Source organism: Rhopilema esculentum, chromosome 11, assembly GCF_057945365.1.
Source record: "Rhopilema esculentum isolate cy_ngs chromosome 11, ASM5794536v1, whole genome shotgun sequence".
Lineage (NCBI taxonomy): Eukaryota > Metazoa > Cnidaria > Scyphozoa > Rhizostomeae > Rhizostomatidae > Rhopilema > Rhopilema esculentum.
The window spans coordinates 2,938,778-2,962,362 of record NC_142825.1 but is presented as its reverse complement, the minus strand read 5'-3'; the positions used below and the strand labels follow the sequence as shown (position 1 = coordinate 2,962,362).

The 23,585-nt window shown below is 33.5% G+C and overlaps 4 protein-coding genes across 4 annotated transcripts; 2 read left to right on the top strand and 2 right to left on the bottom strand.

Moving 5' to 3' along the window:
* Window positions 1-2,125: 2,125 nt before the first annotated feature.
* Window positions 2,126-9,363, bottom strand: LOC135694177 (outer dynein arm-docking complex subunit 3). Its single transcript, XM_065212872.2, has 13 exons — window positions 9,208-9,363; window positions 8,274-8,395; window positions 7,541-7,621; window positions 7,197-7,376; window positions 6,807-6,911; window positions 6,248-6,493; window positions 5,565-5,607; window positions 5,147-5,352; window positions 4,806-4,864; window positions 4,451-4,504; window positions 3,688-3,946; window positions 3,453-3,540; window positions 2,126-2,379 (listed from the first exon to the last, which is right to left on the bottom strand). The coding sequence occupies exons 1-13, from the start codon at window positions 9,275-9,277 to the stop codon at window positions 2,252-2,254; spliced, it is 1,641 nt and encodes a 546-aa protein (XP_065068944.1). The 5' UTR covers window positions 9,278-9,363; the 3' UTR covers window positions 2,126-2,251.
* Window positions 9,364-9,395: 32 nt separating this feature from the next.
* Window positions 9,396-12,718, top strand: LOC135694180 (DNA repair protein SWI5 homolog). Its single transcript, XM_065212876.2, has 6 exons — window positions 9,396-9,489; window positions 9,786-9,867; window positions 10,345-10,393; window positions 10,838-10,950; window positions 11,342-11,433; window positions 11,642-12,718. Exons 1-6 carry the CDS (start codon window positions 9,405-9,407, stop codon window positions 11,704-11,706), a joined length of 486 nt encoding a protein of 161 aa, XP_065068948.2. The 5' UTR covers window positions 9,396-9,404; the 3' UTR covers window positions 11,707-12,718.
* A 320-nt stretch (window positions 12,719-13,038) lies between these two features.
* LOC135694179 (selenoprotein F-like) lies at window positions 13,039-18,216 on the bottom strand. The gene is made up of 5 exons (XM_065212874.2): window positions 18,001-18,216; window positions 16,800-16,863; window positions 16,202-16,254; window positions 14,547-14,614; window positions 13,039-13,676 (listed from the first exon to the last, which is right to left on the bottom strand). The coding sequence occupies exons 1-5, from the start codon at window positions 18,214-18,216 to the stop codon at window positions 13,616-13,618; spliced, it is 462 nt and encodes a 153-aa protein (XP_065068946.1). The 3' UTR covers window positions 13,039-13,615.
* Window positions 18,217-18,250: 34 nt separating this feature from the next.
* On the top strand, window positions 18,251-23,023 carry LOC135694178 (dynactin subunit 3). Its single transcript, XM_065212873.2, has 7 exons — window positions 18,251-18,398; window positions 19,449-19,533; window positions 20,568-20,654; window positions 21,262-21,345; window positions 21,616-21,674; window positions 22,182-22,241; window positions 22,679-23,023. Exons 1-7 carry the CDS (start codon window positions 18,285-18,287, stop codon window positions 22,772-22,774), a joined length of 585 nt encoding a protein of 194 aa, XP_065068945.2. The 5' UTR covers window positions 18,251-18,284; the 3' UTR covers window positions 22,775-23,023.
* Window positions 23,024-23,585: the final 562 nt, after the last annotated feature.

The window sequence follows — 23,585 nt, the reverse complement described above, 5'->3', positions numbered from 1 at the left end:
CAACATTGATGAATTGTGACGTAATATCATTCATATTGATGGTTGTGATTAGTATATGCAGAAACTTGATTAGAGGCGCAACATTGATGAAATGTGACGTAATATCATTCATATTGATGGTTTTGATTAGTATATGCAGAAACTTGATTAGAGGCGCAACATTGATGAATTGTGACGTAATATCATTCATATTGATGGTTGTGATTAGTATATGCAGAAACTTGATTAGAGGCGCAACATTGATGAATTGTGACGTAATATCATTCATATTGATGATTTTGATCAGTATATGCAGAAACTTGATTATAGGCGCAACATTGATGAATTGTGACGTAATATCATTCATATTGATGGTTGTGATTATCATATGCAGAAACTTGATTAGAGGCGCAACATTGATGAATTGTGACGTAACATCATTCATATTGATGGTTTTGATTAGTATATGCAGAAACTTGATTAGAGGCGCAACATTGATGAATTGTGACGTAACATCATTCATATTGATGGTTTTGATCAGTATATGCAGAAACTTGATTAGAGGCGCAACATTGATGAATTGTGACGTAACATCATTCATATTGATGGTTTTGATAAGTATATGCAGAAACTTGATTAGAGGCGCAACATTGATGAATTGTGACGTAATATCATTCATATTGATGGTTGTGATTAGTATATGCAGAAACTTGATTATAGGCGCAACATTGATGAATTGTGACGTAATATCATTCATATTGATGGTTGTGATTAGTATATGCAGAAACTTGATTAGAGGCGCAACATTGATGAATTGTGACGTAATATCATTCATATTGATGATTTTGATTAGTATATGCAGAAACTTGATTAGAGGCGCAACATTGATGAATTGTGACGTAATATCATTCATATTGATGGTTGTGATTAGTATATGCAGAAACTTGATTAGAGGCGCAACATTGATGAATTGTGACGTAATATCATTCATATTGATGATTTTGATTAGTATATGCAGAAACTTGATTAGAGGCGCAACATTGATGAATTGTGACGTAATATCATTCATATTGATGGTTGTGATTAGTATATGCAGAAACTTGATTAGAGGCGCAACATTGATGAATTGTGACGTAATATCATTCATATTGATGATTTTGATTAGTATATGCAGAAACTTGATTAGAGGCGCAACATTGATGAATTGTGACGTAATATCATTCATATTGATGGTTGTGATTATCATATGCAGAAACTTGATTATAGGCGCAACATTGATGAATTGTGACGTAATATCATTCATATTGATGGTTGTGATTAGTATATGCAGAAACTTGATTAGAGGCGCAACATTGATGAATTGTGACGTAATATCATTCATATTGATGATTTTGATTAGTATATGCAGAAACTTGATTAGAGGCGCAACATTGATGAATTGTGACGTAATATCATTCATATTGATGGTTGTGATTAGTATATGCAGAAACTTGATTAGAGGCGCAACATTGATGAATTGTGACGTAATATCATTCATATTGATGATTTTGATTAGTATATGCAGAAACTTGATTAGAGGCGCAACATTGATGAATTGTGACGTAATATCATTCATATTGATGGTTGTGATTATCATATGCAGAAACTTGATTATAGGCGCAACATTGATGAATTGTGACGTAATATCATTCATATTGATGGTTGTGATTAGTATATGCAGAAACTTGATTAGAGGCGCAACATTGATGAATTGTGACGTAATATCATTCATATTGATGATTTTGATTAGTATATGCAGAAACTTGATTAGAGGCGCAACATTGATGAATTGTGACGTAACATCATTCATATTGATGGTTGTGATTATCATATGCAGAAACTTGATTAGAGGCGCAACATTGATGAATTGTGACGTAACATCATTCATATTGATGGTTGTGATTATCATATGCAGAAACTTGATTAGAGGCGCAACATTGATGGGAATCTTTTTCCATTCTTTTTAGGTAAAACCACACACCTCACTCACTGACGCTGAAGATCTCTGGGTTTTCCCTTATCTTTGATGAACGTTTAAAACGATATTAATCGAGGCTGTTTAAGCCTAGAGATGTACAGGTTCTGAAGTGGAAAGAGGACAAAGGTGTCGTATGAGAAAAATATGTATTCAGGGAGGAAAATTATATACTTAATTGTAAGAAACAAAAGAGTTTAGATTTACCACGGTAACTAACGAGCCAATGTCTACGGATATAAAGTCAGCCATGACAAATCACTTCTTGCCCTTCTTTCTAGGCCTGACCTTGTGCTTCTTCGTTTTTGAGTCGACAAGTTGTTGTGATTCACGCTTAATGGCATTTCTTGACATATAGTCTTCATCTTCTCCACTGTCGTCATCATCTAAATATAGAATAAAACATTGCTAGACCTGTGGCTTGCATTTACACAAGACCAAACATATGAAAATGGTCAGGAAAGTTAACTAAAACGAACACAGTATATGATTATGAATAAGACAAAGCGGTTTATTGCAACAAGGTGGTGTCAGCACTGTGTATATCAGGGCTGTTACAACTAGATATCACGGGTCTTGGATATCTCACGGGAAATAATATTACTGCGGGTCAGAAATAATCCTATCATTGCCGGCGTTAAGCTTGACATCATAAATGTGAGGGAAAATCCTCCTAATTTAGTCAACTAAATAAAAAACAATTTTTGAGCCCTTGATAAACACAAAATTTTAATGCAAATTGCTGTTTACCTTTCTGTCACAAGAAGTCGATGCCACATAGATAGAGCTGTACACACTTTTTAAAAGAACTAGTAAAAATTTAAGTTCAGGCTTGTTGCTTTTAGTTCTTCCAAAACCTAGAGGCTGGATTTTTTTAACTTGTTCTTAAATCATTAGGGTGTAAGCAGTGCATTGTCTTTTGTGCACAAGAGGAGTGTTCAGGCCTAATTCTCCAAAAAATTAGTGAGACTAACTTCATTCGCCGACAAGTCCAAAAAAGCACCGAAAAGCACATTTTGATGGCAACGTACTCCTTGTTATTCAGATGAAAATTTAATTAAGTTCAAAGTTGAACTCAACAGTACCTCAGCCTCACTTTGATCCTTTTTTGCTCTAAACTTCTAACTAAATTTGAGGCTCGTGCTCTTATAAAATTGTTTTCGTACAAAAAGAGTGTAAAATGGTGTGTTTGAGACGATACTAAGTTGCTCCCTAAGTTTTAATTATCGAGTAGACTGATGATTGCTGTAAGTGTGAAACTCATAGTTGCAACTTAGGACTGTCCCGTTCTGTACACAAAAAGCGCAGCACAAGCATTTACGAAATAACATATTTCATGAACAATGCAGGAATTACTTGCACAAAAAATAATCAAGAAAGAATAAGACACACGCGATTAGGTGATAAAGAAGTGACTTTATAAATCAGCGATAGAAAATATTTATATAGAAAAACTTACCATCATAAACAATGCTTTTCTCTGTTGCAACTGGTAGTTTGACTCTGGTGTTAAATTGAGGGAGTTTGTGCTCCAAATTTGAGCGGAACTGAATTGAAAAAAGACCATTCATCAGGTTATTAAACATGAAATTTTGCAATCATTATAGAATAAAAGCATAAAAAATGGTAAATATTGGCGATTGTATATAGGTTTAAGATTATGATGCAGCGGAGGTAGTAATATTGACACTCACGTCCAGATCTTCCATTTCCTTCATCACATCTTGAATGTCTTTCCCACCAAGGTCCTCCATTAACTTCAACAGTTTCTGTTCAATTGTACCAAGAAGATCCAGTACATACTCGTCCGAGCCAGGGGTCAGTTGGGCTTGTGGGACATGTCCTTTTGGTGCCTTGAGGTATTGTAGTTTGTCAGCAAGATGATCAATACCGGCTTTGACGTCAACAAGAATTCGGCTGCTTCTCTCCTGGCGCTGTTTAGCTTCTTCGCATCTATCGTATCATAAGACAGTATCATCAAAATATTTACTGTTAGTAAAAATGTAGGAGCCGGGGGTTGCACAGGGGGGGACGTTCTCCAATTCTCAAGACAGAGGTAAAGTACATATTTACAGCCCGCTGAGGTGTCCTTCCTTTGCCTACATGTGCCCACACTCTTGAATTACTAACTACGTTTACGAATGTTAAAATTTTCTTATATAAAACACAAAAAGCAAATTTATCTTATTTACTTCAATACGCAGCATTCTTAAATGATGATAAAAAGTTCAATAAAAAACACGAACATCCTTTTTCAGAAGAGGTGAATTCTTCATCAATGGCGTAAGTAATTAAAAGAGGTGAATTCTTCATTACCTTACTGTAAATAATTTCATTCAAAACTCTTTTTATGCATTCAAAGCTTTCTAGCACTCTCAGACTAGAGACAACTCTTTTAAACCGAAAATAGTGCTGGTCCTACAGGAATTCGCAATGATATGTTGACAATTATCTTACTTTTTCTCTTCCTCAGCGAGTTTCGCTTGGAAGTCTTCCAGCATTCTCTGTCCACTGAAAAGCAAAATAGGGCTTTAGACATGTTTACACACAAATCATCTAATGAATCTATGATGGACAACCTGGAGTGGACGCCCGTCATAACTGACGAAATTATTACGACTCATATAAATACAAAACTATAAATTTCATACACATTGAACTGGTTTAAACTGTTATCATAAATTATTTGACATGGAGAAGGACGTTCAATGAGTTTATTTTTAAAATGCTGAATTGTTCAGGTAAGCAAAAAAACGGTAAGGTAAGGTGAACAACTTTGTGACAAATTTGCCAATGATGCAAGCAAACTGACCTTGACATTTTCGCTTCCCCTGAATATTTCATTTCTTCAAATTCAGCCTGCAGCTTTTCCTGTCGAAAAATACTTTGTTAAAACAAGAATGCTCACAAATTTGAAAAGCTAGCCAGCAAAACATTACAAACATGAAAGTCTGTAGTAAATCTTGGTAGACAGAAGTTTGACAAAATTTTCTTTACATTTAAGTTAACTCTCGTGTTGTCGTGAATAACAGATTTTTATTCTGCTTATGGATTTAAAGCCACATATTTACTGTCCAAAAATTTTTATTTTTTCGCAATAATGGCATAATGCCATATGAATGAATAATGAGAGGTGGCAATGCCTTGAAATACCTTTTCTTCCTTCAGCCTTGCCAGCATCTTTTCGTTGTTTATTTTCAGCTGCTCCAAATGTTTATGTGTGTCACCTTGGGACAGAAAGCGCTGAACAACTTCTTTGATATCAGAAACACCTGTTGCATCTTTGATTTTTGCCATTGCTTCTTCATAGGTACTGATCTTTTTCTCCTGTTCTTCACTTGATAGTTGAGATTTTGGATCTTAAGCAAAGATGAATAATTTCTTCACAAAACAAGGATTAACTTGGAATACAAGTCAAATCTTTTTAATAATTTCAACAACTTTAGTATTCCTAAAGCAAGCAACAGTACAAAATTTACAGTGGAAAAAAGTAAACTAGCAATTATACATGTGTTGTGAAGGTCATGAAAGTTAAAAAGTTAGTTATGAAGATGAAATCATTTTGAATTACCGTGTGAAAGATCTTCTTGAATTGAGGCTCTTTGAAGTTGTAGCTGATGAGGAAAAATACTTAAGTAAGAAAGAGAAATGTTAGAAATAAATTTAGACAATGGGAAGCTTACAGACAAAAAAATGATTGGCTTGATCTGGTCCACAGTTGATTATATTTATTTTGTGACTTAAAATTTCTGAGCATTATTCTGACTATGGCTACGCAAGGCAAGGAAATATATATACCCAGTTGTGGAATGAAATAGGCCAATCAGAAACGCAAGCACATGACTGTTGAGGTTGGCCAATTAGTGCCGATTGTCTATGAAGAATGTTACAAATGGAGTCCTGAGGTGAAAACGATATCCCTTTGCCTACCTATCGATAGATTCCAAAACTGCTAGATGGAATGACGATCGGGCTTTACCAATAATCTGAAACATGTCAACATTATAGTTTTTGCACAATCTAGGTTTTCCAGTAAATGCTGCCCAATAGCAGAATCGCAGGTTTTAGATTCTGTCAGACAAAAAGCTTTAGTTAAATCAAATGTTTGCTTTTTTCAAAGAAGTTTTCAAGTTCTGTACCACCAAAAGATTGTTTGCATTATTCTTACTTTTAATGCTCTGAAAAGTATCAAGCAAAAAGCTTTGTATCTTATAAAATATATTTTCCGATTTGAAAAATAAACATAGCATTTACCCTTTTCTCAACTTTATCAGCATGTTCCTTCTTCTCCTCAGCCTGTTTTTTGCATTTTTCTAGCTTTGCATCTCGCTCCTTCTTTGCTTCATACAAACTTTGTTCCTGCTTTGCTAACTCTAAGCGTGCATTATCCCTGGCAATTTGAGCATCATTGAACATGGCCCTGAGCTCTTTTAGCTCCTCCTGCTGCTGTTTAATTGCTTGTTCAAGTGAGTCAAGTTGTTTAGGCCAGGTTCTTCTTTCCTGCATGATTTTAATAAAATACTAATCATACACAACTTATTCAGGAAAAAATAAAGAAAGTTATTAAATTTCACCTGTACATTAGTTCTTATATTTACCTACATTAAAATATTAATTCTTTACCAAACTAATATTTCCCTATTCCCTCTAATTTTATACCTGCTTTACTTTAAACAGTTTTCTTTTTAAAGCTGTTTGCGTGATTTAGAAGAACTTCTCCTATTAACCTGAATAGCCCAATTTAAATTGTATTGCATGCTTGAGATTTTAGCAACGAGAGACAACTACTTCAAAAATATAACACAGTACAGACCTCTTTCTGGTGCTCCAGGATTTGCAAGTAAGTGCTTTCAATCTTGTTTGCCTCATTCATCTTGAGATTCATTTTATCCAAACGATTTTCAAGCATACGCAATTGCTGCAGATGGAATTGGAGAAAAATCAAAAGATACTGCACTGAATGCTTTTCAACTTAATGAAAGAAACCAGCAACAAAAGGGTCAGCCTTAACTCAGGCTTAATAAGACTTGCTTATTTTCTGTGATTCTAACAAAGTTAAGAAGGAAGGAACAATAAAAAGTGCATTAGAAAAAAATGACAAATTAAGTAAAGCAGTTGATCTTAAAGTGAAATAGAGATGTTAACCACAAATCTTAACAAAAGTGTTGATTTGTGACACAAATGCAAACCCATTACACACTACCTGAGCCTCTGGGCTGTCGCCAATGTCAGAGTTTTCAATAAGTTTGGCATCATCTTCCATTTGCTGGTAGTCTGTCTGAAGTGATGCCAGCTTTTTCTCCCTTGTGACTCTGTGATGATGCAAGGCATTAAGCTTTTTCTTAGTTTCACAAACCTGCTGGTCAACTTTGCCAATTGCAGCCTAGAAACAAATACATTCTTTGTACAAAACCATAATTTCATAACATGTTGAACCGGCCCTTGAGGCAAAAGTGTTGGCCTATTTCCCAAAACTTTAAGACATCAAATAATTATAAATGTTCACAAAGGCACTAAAAAAAGAATCATTATTGAAATACTAATTACCTTTCCAGACATCCCCCGCATGGCACAGTGTCTCACTGGATCCTTCTCCTTGAAAGCATCATCAATCACCTTTGCATCTCCCTGTCAAAAGCAAATATAGACAAGAAAATTTATAAAAACAAACAATTGGCTCTATGCCAAATTCTAAAGTACTATAACCAATTAATGTCTAAAAGGGCAGAACATCTCCCCTAACACTACACATGCACCTTAAAACACAGATTTTTAAAGATGGTATAGGCAAAAAAACTTTAGGCTCATTCAAAGATTTGCTGAATTCAGTGGCCAACATTTCCTGGTGTTAAAGTCTCTAATAAAAATCATTGTCATTTTTAATTTGTTTCCTAATCGCTACATACATAACCAAAATTTTAATCAGGAATATTAATGTAGCTTTTAATATTGAAGTTTAGTTACAATTTACTGTAACAAGTAAAAATTAGTCAAAGTGCAAAAACTTAAAAAAAATCAAAGTTCAATTTTATAGCTAGAATTTTAGGGAGGTTTAAATACGGCAAAAACTTGACTAGCTAACAAGCCATTGCTCAAGTTCAATTCAGCCACAGGAACAACTGAAGCTGGTGTCACATGACTCTTTGCAGTAAGCAGGGTTTAAGAAAGGAATTGTTTAATGCGATTGTTTAATTTGTAATTGTTTAATTTCTCTTTTAACATCCAAAATAGATTACATGATTGTTGATGAATCTAATTCATTATGATAAACTCTACTTACAGCCTTTTTCTTGGCTAAGTCAGATCTCAATTCTTTGTTTTTGCCCCTCAGCTTCTGAATTATATCTTTGTTTTGCTTTATAGTCCATTGTGAGTTTTCATGATAAGCTTTGCGGTCTCCATCTAAAAATGATATGAAAAATGATTAAGTTGATTAGAAAGATAAGAGCTAGAGACAAAAGTGTAACACTTTCTGATGATATCTCAGATGTGCTAGAAGCTCTTTAACAAAATAATAGTACAAAAACTTGGTTGGGTTTTCCTAAAGTGCAGATGGAAAGTTTCATACATAGTTTATCAGAAAATGTTTGAAATGGAATGAGTATCAGATAGCACAATTAAATGACGAAATCGTCTATGTATTTGAAAAAATAAACCAAACAATTATTTAACTATTGATAGCAGCCCAGAAACAGTTATACAGACCTTAATTACCCCTAAACATAAAGTGGTGCTCGTGCAAAAGTCTTGGCCAGGTTAAGCAAATTTATTTTCTAGTTACAATCCCGGGTTTTCCCCATCCCCATCATGCTCGCCATATAATTTCAATTGCATTATAACAATATAAATAATTATAAAACTTCGAACTTTATAAGCCGTTTACACATGCATAAGTTAAGATTAAATTTCGTTCGAAAAAAGATGTAAGCTAGATTTTACTTCAAAATAACTTATTTAACAGGGTATTGATCAAAGGCTTATCTGTTACCATAGTACTTTAAAATGTACCAATAAAAAGCATGCAAAGCGTTTCATTTGTTTATGATAAGAATTTATGCTGCAACAAAAAAAAGGGACATAACTTCATGACATATCCCGACCCGTAGGTCTCAACAAAAATAAATCTTAGGGCCTAAACTAAACAATGGGGAATAAAGCGTTGAATTTAAAAAAAATCGCAAATGTGAGCTTGAAAATAAAAGCTAAACACCAACCTAGCAATGCAATCTTCTTTCGAAGCTCCTCAATCTGTTCTGTCAATGACAGGTTGCCAAACCCACTCATCTTTGCTCAAGTGTTTTCAACGTCTACTGGACTCTCCAACATCAAGTCGAATTTGTGAATATTTATCTCTATAGCAACAGTAGACTCGTTTTTGAGGAGAGGCTTCGTCGGTGTTAAAACGAGGTTGATGGGAATTCATCTAATAATATTGGCGGCAAAAATAAAATTTTGGTTTTTTAGAGAATTTGAGTTCAGAGAAAAGCCAAACGAAGGTACAAAGCATATTTTGCGTTAAAATTCTTCAGTATTTATCTAACATACATATCTTCCTAAATTTTTTGGTTAAATTGTAACACATATTAACAATTGTCGATCCTTTTTACTAAGACGGGCCCTGATCTTCCCCCAAAATGTTTACCGTTTGAAGGCAAAAAAGCAAAATACGTTGGTATATCTAAAATCATACATGTTTTCCAAACTTTCCACAGTTGAGTAGAATAAAGAATGTTTTAGCTGGTAAAGGATGAAGGCAGAAACAGAGCAATTAGCAATTTTGTTTATTTTTTAGGAAGGCCAATGAACAATGCAAGAAAGATCATCCCTGCAGGGAGAAGTCCATTACATCAAACCCTGACACCTTATGCAAATAGGTGATTTTTGTTTGTCATACATCACATCACAAATGATGTGTTATTTTCCTAGGAACAGAAGAAAATTCTCAACGAAACAGGATCAATACACCATATATATATATATATGCTGTGTATCATATTCTCATCCCAACTTATAAACAGAACTGAGGCTCTCTAGCCCTAAGCTCTTTTAATGAAGCATGAAATGGCATAGGTTATGTATACAGGTAAATCGATATCAATAAATCATTACAATAAGTTTCTACTGCCAGTTAATGGGATAAGCTGAAAGACAAAAAGTATGAATAAATTATTATAAAAATCCATCATTAAAGAGCTATGATAAAATTATGTTGTTTTATTTATTTTCATTATTGCAGTTCTGTTTTTGTTACTTGACCAAGATACTTTACTATTGATTTGTAATTCACTCATCCCAAGCAATAAAACTTTTTTTGCCATTTCTGACCATTAATAAAACGTTTTATTTTGCAGAAGAAAGAGTGCAGGAAGTACCGGCTGCTTTGCACCCTTCAGAGCCCCTGTAAATTTTTTATTTTGTTCTTGTCATTAGCATATTTGAACAAGTTTTTCATAAGCCCAAAAATCTAACATATTTCTGACTGCAAGATTGTTTTCTTGCTTGGACTTGGATTTAGTTGCTATTCCCAATATGTTTCCAACGACAACCCTTGGCACCTGGGTTAAGGTTCACATATAATCAAATGTAGGAGGGAATTTGATTGGTAACCCTTTCATTTCATGGTGGACTTGATAACTGCGTTTGTCCTTATGGCAATGATTGTCACTTTAGGTTGTAAAGAGAAAATTAAAACCACAAGAATGTGAGTTGTGATCAAACCAACTTTTAGAGTTTTGGGAATCATTTAAATAGAAATGACAAAACAATTTTGGTATTATTATTTGATAAAGGAAGATTTTAACTTTCTTAAGCACTTTGGTTGATATTCATGAAAACTTTATATAGACACCAAAAAAAGGGACACCAAAGAAAAACAAAGTTGCTTTAGCAAAGGAAGTGATAATGCTGAAGGAGAAAAATGATTCTCTTGACAAAGAACTAGAAGAACTTGAAAAACAGTATGTTCTATAGTTTTATGTATATTCATTAAAGACTTTTATCTTTTTAATGAACAGGGGCATAGCTAACAGGGGTGTTCTGACAACCCCTTAGCTTTTTATTTGTTCGTTGATTAATTTTTGGTTGGTCCATAAAATTGTCAGTTGGTGGTTAATTTTGGCCTGACAAAAGATGACAACCGTATATATTTTTATTTATATCTTCATTTTTGAATTTTACATTTATGTCATTGTAAATCAAGCTACCCATTTTTCTAACCAAAAAAGTTTCGATCGCTAGTACAGGACCGGAAAACTTTTGAACCTAATGTTACCAGAGCACTGTCTCAGCAGATTTTAGGGTCAGACTAAAGTAAACTTTTGTTTATATCTGATAATGATACTTTTCAAGGTATACAGAGGAGGAATTGGATGTGCATATAGAAAAACTCCATGAATACAATGACATCAAAGATATTGGACAAATGCTACTTGGGCGTCTGGGTAAGTTACATCATTTGTTGTCCTCATATAGAGTATGTCCATCATCAGCCATCATCATCATATCAAAATTTAATCTTATAACACAATGGTCTGAGTAGTTAGATTCAACATTATAATTGTCTGAGGACTGATGTATACTTTAATCAAAGAAAGAAGGAAATCATAGATTATCAACACTGCAATATATTATGTATACATATCTTTTTAGCTGAAGTTGAACACACAACAACAAAAGAACTCTATGCAAGATATGGTCTCGAGCTGAATGACTAAAGAGGCATGAGTAATATTGCTGATTCTGTATATATTATGCTATTATTCTAAGTTATATTAAACCTCGTGTTCAATCAAAACAATGAACAATTTTCAGTCCAAACCTTTCTAATACTATTACCAAGCTGAAAAACAAAACATTCTTATGCAAGTGGAGGAAAACCTGCTACACATGCCCAGAAGCCACAATATGTGCTTGGTTCCAATTTAAGTCTTTGCTCTCACGCCTTGTACTCCTTATTAAGCTTCAATACAGAACAATGCTGAATTTTTTTCACTAATGTTGAGTTACAACAAATTTTTCAACATTTTTTCTATGCTTCATAAGCTATTTATAGTTTGAATTGCCTGATGTATGCATTTTATTGGTTCATTCACTCAATCCTTTCTCAAACGACTAAAAAATTGCTTAATGATGTTGTGAATTTTGACAGGCTTCATTGTTTATCAACTGTACAAATTTAAAAATAATAGAATTGATTTGTTCAAAGTTAGTTGTGATTTAATTTTCCAATCAGATTATGTTACAATAATGTTATATATCTTATTGAATAATATATTGGCATCATATCTGTGAATTTACATCTTACTTTAAATGTTGCTGCATTTCTCAACAAATTGCAACACAGTTATCCTTTATTTACTTTTCAAAACTATCTTGCAAACTTGCAACATCTGGCAGTACCGAAAACTAGAGACTAGGTCCCTTGAAAATTTTACGAGTTGTGTAAAAACATGACTAAAACAAAAATATTGTGCCAGCCCATCTTTATACATAATTTTTTTTAGCCATTTTGTTAAATAATTGTTTTATTTGAGGCCTCTTCGAACGCATAAAGCCTGTTTTTGTTTGCTTATGTTTTGTGCTTGTACACATTTATCAAGCAGCAAAAAGTTTGAAAGTGGTGCCTTGATTACCATGAAGGTTATTCAAGTGAAAATCCATGCTATGAAAATTAAGTTTATGACTGGGGAATATATAAAAAGATAGGGTCTTTTAAAAACTTTGAATTACTCAGTTGAAATCCATACAACGGGAATTCATAATAAGAACTTTGCATTAGATGTTAGCAAACTATTCAATGCAATTTTATGTATTGAAGAAAATTTTAATATCACATAATTATCAGGTTTCAAAAAAGCAAAAAGTTTTTGCAACAATGTCACAGGAATTTTCAATTTAAAAAGTAAAATACCATTAATATTCCATTCCAGAAAAATTGTTGTGATTTGCTTGTAAAAAATATGGCTAAAATATACTAACTTTAAAAAAATTATTTTCTTTCTACTCTGAACTTGTTTCTGTGAGGTAATCAGACAAAAATGCTGCAGTTGTTTCTAATGCTTCTATATTAAATAGTTTCACATAGTTTTGTTAAATAAAACACAATTCTAATACATATAATTATCAACAGTTTTTCAGGTTTACCATACCTTTAAGGTTTAATAAGCAACCATCATAAGTTGATATCAATGTACTTGCTTATTTATTTCAAAACTATTAATGAAAAGGGCTCAATTATACATGTACTAATTTCTTATACACTTCAAACAATAACAAAACATATCCCAGTTTAAAAAGTAAATTTTAATCCATATTGTAACTAAATTTTGATACACTATAGTTTTGTCAAGTAATCATTAACTTCAATAGGTTAACAATTCAATTGTTTCCGTATTTCAGGTCAAACAGAAATTTTATCAGAAATTTATTTCTCTTATCAAATTTTATATAGACCAATCGTTGTTCTAGCATAAATCTAGGAGATTGCACTACATTTCACATATTACCAGAAGTGTGGCAAATTCCAGAGGCACTGACATAAACCCTGTACATTGCATACTTTCTTTATTTTCCTTTATTTGTTTTTATTTATTTGCCTTATAAAAATCAAATGAGCATGTAAAACTATAAGGTTAATTTTTCTTTTAAAAATTCTTCAATTGTGTCTGTGTCCCATTTATCGATGCTGAAAGGTATAAAAAGTTAGAAATAAATCAAAGACAGACATTAACAGAAGGTTTCATTTCAGAATTGGCACTACATGTCAAATATATAGGACTTATTGCTTCATCTCACAGCCTTCTCTAATTTAGCTGTTTGGAGCACTAAGTTAGCATTAATCTCATTCTCATTCATATATATAGTATTAATCTCATTCTTTGATTTCTATTGACCACCTGTAAGCGAAATCTTTTTGCTAGCAGAAATAAACTGTGAATTGCATAAAGCTGTCAAAATATACTCTTGCTTTTATAGGCTGATAGCAAGTGGACTGCATAGAACATTCTAAAGGCTTGCAGTATTCTTATTGCAAGAAACTTTGACACTACTTATATTCTGATCCTGTTAACATTGTATCTAATCTTAATTTGGATCTAATGTTAACTTTAAAATCTTAAATTGTATCTAGTCTCATTAATGAAAGCAATAAGTTTTAGTGACTCTTAGACTTGTAGAAATGTTCAATAGATACAAACCAGCTATTGTGCTAGCTGAATCTGCTATTTCTAATTCTTCCGACCCCAGCTTAACAATTATTCTGTCCCTGTTTACACTAAATTCTTACACTAAACACTGAAAGGGTAGTAGGTTTTCATTGAAACTTGGACCTAGAAAAACAATAGACAAATAAAAACCGCTGTACTATTGGCTCAACCTATCACAGTTCATCCTGACACACCAGGAAAACAAGCATCAGAAACTGTGCCCCAGGCAAAAAAGGGTGGACATCCTAGTCCAAAAATCTACCTACTATAACCCTTTCATATTGCCATTCATGAGTACATTCTCAAAGAAGATATGGTTTGCAAGATATAATGTAACCATAAATGCCAACCTTAATGTGTCCTTGACTGCATCTGTTTCATCATGCAATAGAAGAATAGGATCTTGCCCACGTACAAACTAAAGAGACAAATCAACAATAAGCAAATTCAATATTAACTACACTAGCCATAACAGACATTAAAATCTCTCACATGAAAAGCTCTCTTTTAAAGAATTTACAGGTCATTAATCTTCCTACTTCAAGCTTATTTCATCTTAAGCTAATGCATTATAATGTGGGAGCAATAGTGCTCTTTAATGAGAGAAAAAATGTTACTTTGCATTTGCATTTCTGATGAACAACACTGCAAAGACCTAGATGTAATAATTATGCACTGACAAGCAAGAATCAAGCAAGAGTTAGAGCAGAAATCCAAGCCTTGTTTGCCTGTGAGGGAACTAATATCGGATAGCTATTTCAATTTATAGTCACATTAGGTCTTTATTATATGAATCAGGGGCAGATAACAGCGTTATTTGTATCATTAGGCTAATAACAGTTTTTTCCAAAGCTCTAAGCCCAGAATGTTTGTTTTCATAGACCCTGATTTGGAATCATGCTCGTAGCTTCCCATGCCAATAGACTTTCATTGAAATTATTTTGGCTTCAATCTTTGAAAATGTCAACAATAGTCCTTGCTACCATCTCTGTTATTAGGATTGTGTTTCTAATAATGCGAATCACCATTTCCATTGTTTTTACTCTGTGAATGTGACATATTCATCAAAGAAAACAGGGCATAAAGCCATACATTGTAATTAATCGCATGTTATAAGCCTCCTCTGTCTAATAACCAATCCAGGATATCAGCTGCTATCTTTGTGAAACAAAATCTGGTTCTGTCATGCACTGGGTTCTCTCTCAAGTTTTTTCGGTACTTTCAACTGATAACTATCTAATACATGAACAAAACTTATGCTTATAAAACAATGTAAGGTTGTGCCCAAAGATTTGGGTATGAATATTGATCGTTACAGTGTTTACGTGACATTCCCATGAATTTGCGGGGAAGAAACAAATAAAATAATTGTTTTTCTTGGCCGTTTCTTATCATTGGAGATTTTCAGAAGGTTAAGTCTTTTCAAAAAAAGCATGGTTTAGAAATTTTTTATGACTTTACTCCAGGATGGTCTGTTCTGAGGTCTGTTCTTCAAAGGGTTCTTCACTGGCCTTGTTATTAGAAATCCTTACCTAATAATGCAGCAGCCAAAGAATGTTGCTTGGACTGCATCGATAAACACCTGACGCATTGAAGGTCAGTTGCTCCTAGAAACATTGTGGTAGCAGCCCCTTCCCTGTTTAACTTCTAAGGTGCCTGGAATTATGTGGGCTGGAGAGCCGCAATATTTTTGAGGTCCGCCCTGCCTGAAATGAGTTGGGCAATTTTTATGGTTATCAAAACCACAACTATACCTATGCCCGAATTCTACATTATTCTCCATTTTGGACAAGAAAACAGACTTGATACATCTGGGGTTTGAAAGCCCAAATGCCCAGACAAAAACGCTAGAAGGGAGGGGGCAGAGCTCTCTTTACCCTCTCTAATTTCTGCTACTGCTTGACAGGAGTAATAACAGTTTTTTTATTTCTGGAATCAATGTAAAATTGGTGCAAGGACAAGTAGAAACATAGTTATACAGTTACAAAAGTGCTCAAAAAATTACCTGTATCCTCAAATTTGGAAACTGATCTTTCTTGCCATCGTTTTTTACGAAAGCTGCCAGAAAAAACAAAAGTCATTCATTATACATTATATCTTTGCTAATATTGATACAAGCAAGTTTTAGGGTTTTCTAACTCTTGGAGGGAGCTAACTTTTCTAACTCATGACTTTATTTGTTTCACAAGTGAATTTAACAAAAAACAGTGTACATTGAAAATATTTTCGGTATCAATGATGTGGCATTTTGCAACCCCAAAAAGAATTAGATTAGATTTGTAAAAGCTATTTTGATAATGTGATTTGATAAAGTTGATTTCGGCATGCAACAACAAAAATGAGCAATTTTAATGTCGTAGATGCCAGCTAAATGATTTTGAAGAGGGATTGACTTATGACCTTGAATCCCCCTTATACATTGTCCTCAGGCACTGAGCAGTTGGTAATTTTACAGTAAAACTAATGTTATGGGTCACAGAATCAAAGCAAAAGTTTTTTGCAGTGTAATTGTGTCAATCTATTAATACTACAAAAAAGGGCAAACAAGACATCAAGAGTACATGTTACCTAAATGGGATAAAAATAAAAGAATAAGTTCTCACCATGAATTTGAGGATACTTTCCTATTTTTCATTGACAGACCTTCAAGGTTGCAGCTGTATACCGCTGTTAGAAAAGAAATAAATGCACTTAAATAATGTACTGTTTTCACAAGACTCTGCATTTCATAGGGTTGGCAAGAGGCTTGGTTAAACAAAATGTAAAGAATCTTTTTGTGGTAGAAAATTTTAAAGTGGCTTTGAAAAGCAAACATTTTGAGTCATACTTAAGCTTTTCGTTGGACACTCTTCAGAGTATAAAACATCAGAACATAGATCAAAGCACTAAGCTAGGAATATTTCTTAAATATTAAGATAGTTTTTTTAGAAAATTAAGAGTGTGACCATACTAGTGTAAGTGCTAGTTTTCACCAAATCTACAGAGCATGGCAATTGTGATACACCTCCAGGAGCCCCACAACAGAGGTGTGGGTCCAACACATCATCCCAAAATGCTAGATGCACCAGGACTATCAACTTTATTTCAAGAATAAAATTCAGTTTTTAGGTGAACCTTCAGTTTAACCAAGTATCAGTGCATCTTTAGTGCACAATTGCAGTGCATACTGGGTATTTGGGCTCTGGATTTTCAAAAAATGTTTTGATTAAACTTAAACAGTTGCTGCTTCCAACATTAACTAGGAGTCAGATCAAATGGATAAATAGGGTATTTCTAACTATGTTTACACTGGGCAAAACAGGATCCTTAAATCTGTACATAGCCGCAAGGCGATGTCAGTTTTCCAATCTGGATTTTACTAGGATCAGGGATCCCCTTCACCTCATTTTCATAAAATTTTAAAAAGTGTGATGGCTTCCCAGTTTTTTGTGTCCTATCATTTCAAATTATCTGAGATATGCAGCCACCTTGGATCCATAACAACCTTAGGCTGGAACTACAGAAGGTTTAAGTCAGAAAATTTTTACTTGTGATGGATTTTTTTGACCTGGTCAAAATTGAATTTCATCCATGAGCAACTCCTCAAACAGGAACAGGAACATGCGACTTAAACTCAAGAGTGCGTGATTTATGGCTTTTTACCAACTATTCTTTTTTATTTTTAATCAAAATAAGCAAAGTAGAATTCTTCAATTTTTTTTTAAATTCCACGCATTTTCATGAATTATACGACTTATTTGAGCAGTTTAAAATCTGGTTGCTTTTTAAAAGCCTAAAACAAAAAATTTTTGTTAACATTTATACCAATCCCTCGTTTTCGGCCTGGTCCTTTTCGCAACAGCTTTGACAACTTTTAACAAGCATATCAAGTTTGAACTGCTTCAGATCATTACAAGATCCACATAACAAATTTGAAGAGAAACCAAGCTTTCTGCATTCTTCAGGTGACAATTTTCCAATAGCCACGGTGATATAACTCGCCAAAAAGGCGATGAGGGCCAAAGGGCCTTTCAACTCCATTTTTACACGTCTCTGTTTCGAAGCAACTTCACATAGCCTCGATTTGAACATCGGTTATTATTTTCAAGATGGCCGACGGTCTGGAAGCTGACAAAATACTGGATCTTCTTGAATCCCGGATAAAACGGATCGAAGAGAGGGTATACGCTGCAGATGGTAGTAAAAATATTGACGACGGAAAGGTGAAGTAATTTTAGAGATAAGACAACCCTAATGTTTCATTTTCGATCTCTATCTATTTAAAGTAATTGGCGAAATCTTTTAAATCCCCGCAAAATCGAATCAAAACATTACAAACCCACCAGGACCCCATTTACTCGAAACAGTAACGTTTAGTTCATTAAAACTTTTGAACTATGGTTTGAAATCGGAATATTTTACCAACAGAATATTTAATTTTTGTAAGAGAAAATTTCGTTTGGTTGTTGACTATCTTAGCCACACCCATGGCCATAGCATAGAAATAATCTATTAGGATGTTTTCCATAGTTATTTTTTTAGAATTGCGTTTAAATTGTTTGAAGAAAGATGTAAGCAGGCTTGATTTGGTATAAACACAGAAATATCTGTAATTGTATGCGTTGTTCTAGTTAAATGTTTGTTTAAAACTCATTCAGCTTGTTTAAAAAGAGATTGGATAAATATTAAAATGGTCAATAGAAGTTTGGAACTTAAGTATAGATAGATATGACACAGGCTTGTATGTTTGCCAAAAAGCATAAGATTTCTGATAAACTCTGAACATGATTGAAAATATTTCATTAGGGAAGGTAGAAGTACTAGTTTTTTTGAAACCTAAAAATGCCTTTTTATCAATAGAATAAATCAATATTGCTTCATTTTGATGGAAACATCTGAACATTAATTCTTAATTATAGAGAATATTGGAAAATTCCTTCTTTTTGGATGGGAGGACAGGAAAATGTATTTGTCTACAGGGTGCTCATTTTCATAGATCAAGGAAGTTAATGCAAGTTTGCAATATGCAGACTTGATCAAAGAATGAGAAAGCTCATCAAAATTTATTTCATATTTGCATAATAAAAGGAAAACAACATTGAAATTGAATGCTTAGTTTGTACCCAACTTAACCATGTTGAACCAAGGATAACCAGCAAAGTTTCAAAGTGTTAATTACTCTATTATTTTTAATAGCTAGAACAAGGATTTAATCAATAATGTTTTAAAAATTGTTGCATTGCAATTAATGTTCAAGATATTGCATTTCACAGGTTGCAGAGGCCATTTTTGAAGCTCAGAGGCAACTTAAAGATGTAGAGGCAAAGTCTGCTGCAGGCAGCACAGTTTTCAAACACTGTAAGACAAATAACTTCTAGAGTCTGTTTCATGTAACAATTAATAATAACAGTTACAAGCTCTAAAACAGATATGATTTCAGACCACCCACTAAACTATTCAGACATGGTCATCACTTCAGTGGGACATGGGGGTATGACACCCCCTTTGAAAGAAAAATTTTCATTGTAGGGGTGCTTGGTTGCTAAATTTTATTACTGCAGCAGCAAATGATGTGTGGCTTACCCACTTTGTCTGCAGATGGGATTTAGACCCCCTTGAGCACAATAGCTAGTAAAGGCCCTGATTGCAGAGTGTGAAATGCCAGATGTAGAGCTTCAGAGAATAATTTGCAAAAAAGTGTGCACAATGCGTATGAGGTGCAAGAAACATCATGTCCATTTTCATAAAATTTTAAAAAGTGTGACGGCTTCCCAGTTTTTTGTGTCCTATCATTTCAAATTATCTGAGATATGCAGCCACCTTGGATCCATAACAACCTTAGGCTGGAACTACAGAAGGTTTAAGTCAGAAAATTTTTACTGCAGATGGGATTTAGACCCCCTTGAGCACAATAGCTAGTAAAGGCCCTGATTGCAGAGTGTGAAATGCCAGATGTAGAGCTTCAGAGAATAATTTGCAAAAAAGTGTGCACAATGCGTATGAGGTGCAAGAAACATCATGTTCATGTTATATCTCTGATTTACTCTGTTTTTTCTGATTATTTCTTTAGCTGAATAATACATTAAATTTCTCTGCATTTTCAAGCTAATCCATTTTGTTGTTTTGTTTCCAAGTTTTAGGCTGAAAAATATTTTTATTCTGTTGTCTTCCTATGTTTTCCTTATTTTCCTTTACAGAAAGATAATCCAAAAAGCTAACTCGTGCAGTAACAGTTTGTAACATTTGAGCATTTAAATGAATATTTATGTTTCCATTTATCAGTGATTATGATATACACATTTCTAAACCTTTTATCAGTCTGATGATTTTCATAGTATTCTTATTTGCTATATGCATGATTATAATTTTTCAATTATATCTGTTATTTCCAGTGATGTCATTGGAGAATTACCTCTCAGCTGAATTTTTAGAGGGAATAACTTCAAATTCAGATTCAAAAGCAGAGATTGTTCTTGCCAGTGTGTATAACTTTTTTTCATTTCTTTTCTTGATTTATGTGATAGCATACAGCTTTTTTCAAAATTTAAAGAGGGTAAGAGCAATTGAATGTTAATTACGAGTGATTCTAATGTATTTGAGTGACAATGTAGATTTAAAGTGGCAATAAAACAGGAATTTTAGCAAAAATATGCCAGAAGGATAAATAGTGTTGAAGGGATCTACTGGAAAATTTGATAATAACAATAGGCCAGAAACAATATGAAACAACAAAAGACAAGCCCATAAAAATGAATTTTATTTGAAAATCCAAAGTTTAAATATAATGTGAGGTAGACTAATATTTGGCCCTTGCATTCAGGGCTTTTTCAGAGTAAAACAAGCTTAAAATACCTAGAATATGATGGGTGAATCAATGTTTAACTATATTCTTCTTATGAATTTATAGAAATGCAAACACAGCTTCATAGAAAGGTTTTTTTCAAACTGATTTCTTGAAATTGCTATGTCATGGGCTGGTGTGTTCAGACATACAGAAACATATGAAAATTGAACCATGAGAAATATAGTGGCAAGAGAAGTTTGTTCTTGAGCTTTGTTTCCATAGCAATTGTTTTTGCTTTTCAGGTGAAAATAATATTAGAGAAACTGCAAAGCTTCTTGAAGAAATTGAGAAGAGGAAGGCTGTTATCAATGAGAAGAAGTTACTAGGTACGGTGAAGTAAAATAAAATCATAAAATATAGTCTAACTGTTCTTATAGGTCACTTACTCTGAGAGCCTTAACTTGTGATTAAACTGGCAAGAAAAGATAAAAGAATCAGTAAAAGTAATTGTCTTATAATCCACTTAAAAACGTTAATGCTGCCTATGCTGGTGTTGAGTGTTCAACACAAAGATCTCTGGGTTTTCATGCAATTTATTTTTCGTTTTTAGATTTATCTTAATCATTGTTGCCTTAAAACCCTTTAATTTTTAATAGATGTGCCTCAATGGAATGCAAAGTTGGAACCTCTGGCTCAAGTTCAGATTCAGCAAATGGTAATAATTAGGTTGCTTTAAAATAAAGAATAATGATAAAAATTTAGCAAAATAGGCCTTTGCCCTAAGATATTTCACCATTGCACTAGAAGTAGTATCATTTCGCATCATAAAAAAGCACATTTCATTTCAAACTTCTCAAAGAATGAAACTTACTTCTTCAAAATACTTCAATGCAATGCTTAATTATCCAATTTTTGGGAAATTTTAGAACTAAAACACTCTTTGTATTATCAATGTATGGATAGAAACGCTTTAGCATAACTTGGTAACCTTTTCATCAAACAGGGGAGATATCAAATGTTGGCATTTTGCACCTTCATTCAGTTGCATTTTTTTCTCATACAGATTAAGAAACAGTTTTTACATACAACTTTTGTTACTGGCTAATGAAATAAACCCTTTTATAAAGTAAAGTTCAGTTACCATAATATGATCATTCCATATCTAAATATTCTTAGTATACAGTTTTTGTGCATTGAACATTTTTGCATTTTAATTCCACAGGATGAAGCTGATGAAACCAGTTCACATGTAGTCAACCTGCTATCTGCCTATAACAACACTGTATCCTACGCAAATGAATATTTACTGTTTCTATTTTATTACACAGGTGTGGTTTTTGCCATAAATAGCTGGAACAGCACAATATTTATGTTCAAAAGTTGAAAATCCTAGGATTAAATAACTCCAAGTTATCAATGATGTTGCTTTACAATCCCCCTTGCCCCTTTCCAATGTTGATTCCTTCATTAGAAGTGTTTGTTACTCCAGTTCTTGCTAGATTTACACACCAACATAAAACATCATCAAAATTGACATTAAACAATGTTGTAACAGGGAAACTTTGTGAAGACATTGTGTTGATGTTCGATGATTTTTGCAAGGATCATAGTCACCAAGGACAAACCAGGGCCTTCTACTATTTTGCTAAGTTCATTAAGATACCATTTTGCTCTTTAAATAAAATACTTAACTTTTTTGTGTCCTTAATAAAACTATAGATTTCATCCCTTTCAAAGCAGTTCATTCAATGGGATAATGTGATCACACAATGTGAAATTGCTGTTGAGAAAGCGAAAACTGCCAGCCAAGAATGATTGCGTCTTATCTCATTACCTGGTTGAGATGGTGTTGAACTGAACTGGTTAGTCTACCTGAACATTCTAGTTCCACATGACTATTTGTGAAAACTGTGAAAGCAATTTAAAAAACGACAAGGTAATTGCATAATTTGGAACTAAGAGCAAAAGGATCTATGTAATTAAATTAGTTTGTTCCGTGCTATGTAGGAATTATTTAACTTAGTACTAATACTTAAAGGTATATGACATGGAAAAATATCAGTACTTTGTATTCTTTTCTTCATTGATTTCTGAGCTTCTCAACCATGTCCCCATGAAAGACTGCAATTTCACTGGGTCAGGCTAAAACTGCACATGTGACCTAGATCCCATCAAATAAGCAACAAAGCAGTTCTAGTCATAAAGGTCAAGAAAGCTGAAAAGATCCAAGTTTGAATTAATTGCACATTAGGAATACATTGTACTATCTTATGATTGCCCCTATGCATAAATTTTCTGGGTGCTGCCCCCTTTCTATCCTCTAGTTTCCATGGGCCAGGCTAAAGTTACCTGACTACATTTAGTTGTTATTCCCAGATACTTATGCTCCAGCCTTTTTTTCTGTAATAGCAATTTTTATCCATCTAGCTTTCTTCCTTATTCTGATAATTGGCCCTCGGTACCCTTCAATGAAGCTTCTTATAGTTGCTTGGTCATTTTGGTATTCCACAACTCGTTTAATCGACCTCTTAGACAACCTTGTCAGTTTTTGTCTGCCTTATAAACTTTGTATGCATCACATGTTTGAACAACCATAGGGAACAATTTGCACCATTGCCATATTAAA